Below are 6,106 nucleotides of genomic sequence, written 5' to 3'. Positions count from 1 at the left end.
TCATCTTTAGTGTTTTCAGTTATTTTATCCTATAGAAATTTATCATTAGGGTTTGGGTCATTGATACAAAATCTTTTTCATTTTTTTTTTTTTTTGATTTTATTCTGTTATCTTTTCTAATAATACTTCAATCTTTAGGTTCTTCATTAATTATATATTTCTTCTTTTTATTCCTATATATCTGTTTTCGATTTTTTAAGGTTAAAAATTGATTCTTTATTACTTTTACTTACCATGCTCAGAATAATGTGGTCACCAGCTATTTGCTTGAAGTCAATTTCTTCATCTGCACTTTTGTATTTTTATTTATTTATTTAATTTTATTTTCTGGTAATGTATATGTGAAGTATATTGAAGTTCACCCATATATAGACAGAGTATGTAGTGTTTATAATCAAACAATCAAAAAAAAAAAATAAAAAAAAAAAAAATGTTCAGGTTAAATTTAATGTTCATTTTTACATTTTTAGGTAAAAGTGAATTATCATAATAAATGGTACTTAATTAAATTAAGAAGTTGGTAGAAAAGGCAATAAGAATTCCTAATTTCATTTTTTTGATGAAAGATGACCTGGGGACAAAATGATGACATGGTAGCTGAGTTATCAACTTTTGACCATGTTGACTTTATCTGATTTTGCTCTTAAACAGAGTATCTTGTGTCACTAGCTTGAATCACAGCTTTGACACTGTTAATTCTTTCTTGACCAAAGTTAGCAACTTTATTTCAGAGGTTAGTTTATTTATTATCGAATTGATGCAAATATGTCACATTTATGCAGGTTTGAATGTTGGATAATATGTAATAAAAGATCGGTACGAATGGAAGAAATACAGTCACAATCAGATAACTACATGTCATCTTCATCGTCGCCTAGTAGTCCCGTTAGTCGATTTCCATTAAACAACTTTTACTACTTAAGAAAATCAGGTTCTTTACGACAACCAATTTCGTTCGAGGATTCACCCGATTGGGACGATACAGACGTTGAGGTTAAGGTAGTGAACAATGTTGTTGCCGCCGCTTCAACCGCCTCTCGGAGCGATTCTCCGTCATCACCTCCGGTACCTGTGACGGCGGTAGTGTCAAGTAACTCGGGCGCTTCAATTGCGTGGAAGAATTTGACGGTTAGTATAAAGGGTAAACGGAAGTATTCTGATAGGGTCGTAAAAAACTCGAATGGTTTTGCTTTGCCTGGGACGATTACCGTGATCATGGGCCCCGGTAAGTCGGGGAAATCTACGCTTTTGAGGTCCCTTGCAGGTATCTAACATTTTGAATCTTTGATTAGTTATATTGTGTTTATAGTTTTGATCTATATTCAACTTATTGTCAAGGTTGCAAAAATCGCTACTTGGGGAATACTTAGTCGAGACTTTTTACCGAGTACTCAACAACTCGGGGTAGTACTCGGATGTTGACCAAGTTTGACTTTGACCCATTTTGACCAAGTTTTTGACCGATTATCCGATTAATCTAGATCTTTGGCCGAGTTTTGACCGATTTTTCTAGTAATTCCAGGTTTTGGCCGGGTTTGACCAACTTTGACCATGTTTGACCGAATTCTCACACAGTATTCCCCGAGTTGCAAAACCGAGTACGGAAACACTGCTTATTGTTCTCGTATTCATCAGGAAGACTAGATGATGCGGGAAAAATTTACGGTGAGGTGTTTGTGAACGGAGCAAAGTCAAAATTGATTTACGGATCCTATGTAAGTATTGAAATTTTCTTCATGATCAACCGTTACCTTTACGCGTTTAATTTTGACATATTTGTTATACTATTGACAGGGATATGTTGAGAAGAAAAACACACTTATCGGATCATTAACCGTGCGTGAATATCTATGCTACTCGGCACTACTTCAGCTTCCCGGTTTCATGTGTAATAAAACGAGTGTCGTTGAAGATGCGATAGTTGCCATGTCATTGGGTGATTGTGCAAACAAGCTCATCGGTGGCCATTGTTGTACGAAGGGTCTTTCTAGCGGCGAGAAAAGACGTGTCACCATTGCCAGTGAGCTCTTGATGAAGCCACAACTTTTGTTCATAGACGAGCCTCTTTTTCATCTAGACAGGTCACTTTTCATCGACTCTTATTTTGTCAAATTCTTGTGAATCGTATGATATGTTTTAACATCTCTACACAATCATTATTCATTACTCACTATAAATGTAAACATAGAAACTTATGTGATGTGTTACTAGTGTTGTAGAACTCCGAATTACTCGGCGAGTACTCGGTTTTTGCACTCGGCAAGTACTTGGTCAAACTCTGTCAACATCTGTCAAAACTCGGTCAAACTCGAGATTACTCGGAAAATCAGTCAAAACTCGGTCAAACTCGGGATTACTTGGAAAATGGGTCAAAATTAGGTCAAAATCTGTCAAAGGGCAAACTTGGTTAACATAAGTCAAACTTGGTCAACATCAGAGTACTCCTCGAGTTGCCGAGTACTCCCTAAAACTAGTACTCCGTACTTTACTAGTAGCGATTTTGCAACCTACTATGTTACCTTAATAAATGTTAAATTTATAATTCAGTGTTTCTGCACTACTGATGATGGTGACTTTAAAGAAGCTCGCAAGCACGGGCTGCACTCTTATTTTCACCATATATCAAAGTAGCACTGAAGTCTTTGGCCTTTTTGACCGTATCTGTCTTCTTTCAAACGGAAAAACACTTTTTTTCGGGGAGACGTTGGCTTGCTTGCAGGTAAGATTCATCCAGGATTTACAAAAAGTATACATTTCCATTTATGAAAATTTGTTTTATTATTATTGTTAATTTTTTAATAAACTATTCTATACGCAGCACTTCTCAAATGCGGGGTTTCCTTGCCCGATCATGCAAAGTCCTTCTGATCATTTTCTTCGTGCAATAAACACCGACTTTGACAAGATTATTTCTGTCTGCAAAAACTGGCAGGTTCTTGTTTATTTTATATATATATATATATATATATATATATATATATATATATATATATATATATATATATATATATATTGGGCTATATATCGGTCTAAATGTTGTGCAACGTATTGTGTATATGTAATTTGATTTATTTTTCGTTCTCCGTTATAAAACTTAACAGGATGATCATGGGGATATTTCAGCGGTTAATATGGACACCGCAGTGGCAATTCGTACACTTGAAGAAACATATAAAGTGTCTGCTGATGCTGCAGCTGTAGAGACAATGATATTAAGGCTAACCGAACGGGTATAATAGTTATAATTAACAAATTAGTATTTTTTTTTTTTTTTTTTTTTTTTTTTTTTGTGTGTGATTAACATCGTATGTGTATATGAATATTGATCCATGCTAATTTCGACAACAGGAAGGCCCGTCTCTCAAAAGCAAGGGGACGTCAAATAGTGTGACGAAAATTGCAATATTGACTTGGCGATCGTTATTAATTATGTCAAGGGAGTGGAGACATTACTGGCTTCGGTTGGTTCTTTATATTCTGCTTACACTATGTATTGGCACTATCTTTTCCGGGTTAGGCCACTCGCTAACGTCTGTCGGGGTGAGTTGTATATTTATTCTTTTTTATTTATTAATTTCAAATGTTGCAGTTACCGTTGTAAAATATTTATCATGTTTCGAATTATAATTCACTAAATTTGATGCTTTGCATTCGATGTCTCAGGCGAGAGTCGGTGCAATCTTTGTTTTCATATCATTCAGTTCTCTCTTAAGCATCATTGGGGTACCTGCACAATTGAACGAGGTCAAGGTAATCACTATTTATTGAATTTTTTTAACGACAACTCTTAAGGATGTCATTAAGACGCTTAAAAGTACTGTACATCTTAATAACCGTCACTCTAAAAAATAATAATGAACAGTCATATACAACACTTTCTAGCATGTTAACGACCACCGTAATTCGTTGTTGTTAGAAAAATCCTTGTTTATTTTTTGTATATTTTGCGGCATATTATAAATGTTTGATTTTTTATTGTTTTTATTTCTTATTTTTTACCTATATAATATAGGTATATGCTTGTGAAAAATCAAATAGGCATTCGGGAGGATTTGTTTTCTTGATAGGGCAATTCTTCGCTAGTATTCCGTTCTTGTTTCTCATCTCGATCTCATCGGGTCTATTGTTCTCCTTTCTTCTCGGGCTTCGAAGCGAGTTCACGTATTTGATGTACTTTGTGCTCAATGTTTTCATGTGCCTTTTGGTTAATGAAGGGATAGTGTTGTTCGTTGTCACCATCTTTCAAGATACGTTTTGGAGCATTTCAATATTGGTGTTTATGCATGTAAGTTTGTCTAGAAATATTTGGGCGGGTTGGGCAGCTTGACTATTCAAAGCAGGTTCAGGTTTTGGGTTGACCCGATACACTTTTTGTGCAAGAAAGTATTTTGTCCTTTTTATTTTTGATCATTTAGCATGTCAAATATAATTTCAAAAGTTCTATTATTTAAATATTTTTTTTGAATAAAATACCTTTGGTGGTTTTATGCATTAGAAATATACTTCGGGCGATTTTTGACCCATTTGGACTTTACAGCCCATTTTTTAAGTAAAACGTTTGAGCAGTACGAATCAAACAGAATCCAGTTGACCCATTCATGATACAATTGGGAGGATTTTTTAAACCCTTGAAAAAAGTTACAACTTTCCTTCAATAGTCAAAGCTACTTGTATCAAACGATCGGATTTGTTAAAGTATACTTTTAAATTTATAAATAAATCTACTATTTGGTGTATTAATCAACCTATCTTTAATTTGCAGGTGATGATGATGCTTTCAGCTGGCTATTTTCGGATTCGAAGTGCTTTACCTGGGCCTGTATGGATGTACCCTGTATCCTACATTGCTTTCCATACGTTCTCGATTCAGGTAATTTTATAATAATATTTAATTTTTAATTTTATAAATATTGGAACTATTCTTAAGAATCTATCATATTGTGATTTTGTTGTAGGGTATTTTGGAAAATGAGTACGACGGGGTTTCTTTTGATGTGGGACAGGTGAGGACCATATCAGGCTATCAAGCGCTTCAAAATGTGTATGATGTTTCTTCGAACGAACGGTTGAAATGGAAAAATGTAGTGATCCTCGCAATTATGTCTATCGGTTATCGAGTTCTTGTGTTCATGTTGCTACAGTTTCGTGTCAAGAAGAACCTACCTTTATTAGAATTTTTGTGTTGTACGCGCAAAAACTCAGGTAGAAGATGAATGAACAAGTATTTTCTTGTAGGTTTTGAGCTTTTGTGAAATAGATCATTGTTTCATATGTTAGTTGGTTCCATTTTCATTTCTTTGTTATGATTTGTGACAAATTAAGTTGGAGCAACTGAGTCACAATTTAGGTTACTCAACTTACACTAATCACCTAACTACTATAATTAGATGTGTAATTGAGCCGAGCTATTTGTGAGATATTCGAGCTAGGCTTGTTAAAAATTAATTTGAGCCAATCTTAATAAAGCTTGAGCTTGAACATATTTTGGCTCGAGAACATATTTTGACCCGAACAAGCGATATATATTAATAAATTAATAATTATTTATTGTTTTTATTAATATATATGTTATATGTTATATAATGATAATTATTTATTGTTTTGTAAAAGTCTAAAAGAGTAGTGATCTATCTACTTATTACTTTTATAATTTCACTTATTATTATGCATAAAATATTTGTACTGTACATAGAGATGGTAATTCATCGGATATGGATCGGATTCGCCTATACTCATATCCATATCCATTTAATATTTAAAATTCATATCTATATCCATTTAAATGTAATTTATACATCCATATACATATTCGTTGGATAAAGCGGGTAAATGAATATCCGTTGGGTGTTAAGTTTTTCTATATATATTCATATTATGAAATGATATCAACAAAATATTTTTAACATAGATATGTAACATATGTAAGATATACGAATTTAGTACTATTCACATACTTGTATCATCACAATCTTATATATATATATATATATATATATATATATATATATATATATATATATATATATATATATATATATATATATATATATATATATATATATATATATAAGATATACGAATTTAGTACTATTCACATAATTGTATC

At 33.0% G+C, this 6,106-nt stretch overlaps 1 protein-coding gene across 1 annotated transcript; it reads left to right on the top strand.

Annotated features, from left to right (window-relative positions):
• Positions 1 to 822: 822 nt before the first annotated feature.
• LOC139867256 (ABC transporter G family member 3-like) lies at positions 823 to 5,326 on the top strand. Its single transcript, XM_071855603.1, has 11 exons — positions 823 to 1,264; positions 1,636 to 1,715; positions 1,795 to 2,081; positions 2,548 to 2,719; positions 2,819 to 2,932; positions 3,102 to 3,230; positions 3,349 to 3,540; positions 3,664 to 3,750; positions 4,013 to 4,285; positions 4,763 to 4,870; positions 4,956 to 5,326. Exons 1-11 carry the CDS (start codon positions 823 to 825, stop codon positions 5,211 to 5,213), a joined length of 2,142 nt encoding a protein of 713 aa, XP_071711704.1. The 3' UTR covers positions 5,214 to 5,326.
• Positions 5,327 to 6,106: the final 780 nt, after the last annotated feature.

Source organism: Rutidosis leptorrhynchoides, chromosome 1 (assembly GCF_046630445.1).
Source record: "Rutidosis leptorrhynchoides isolate AG116_Rl617_1_P2 chromosome 1, CSIRO_AGI_Rlap_v1, whole genome shotgun sequence".
NCBI lineage: Eukaryota > Viridiplantae > Streptophyta > Magnoliopsida > Asterales > Asteraceae > Rutidosis > Rutidosis leptorrhynchoides.
The sequence above is the reverse complement of the archived record's forward strand: the minus strand, read 5'-3'. Positions and strand labels throughout refer to the sequence as shown.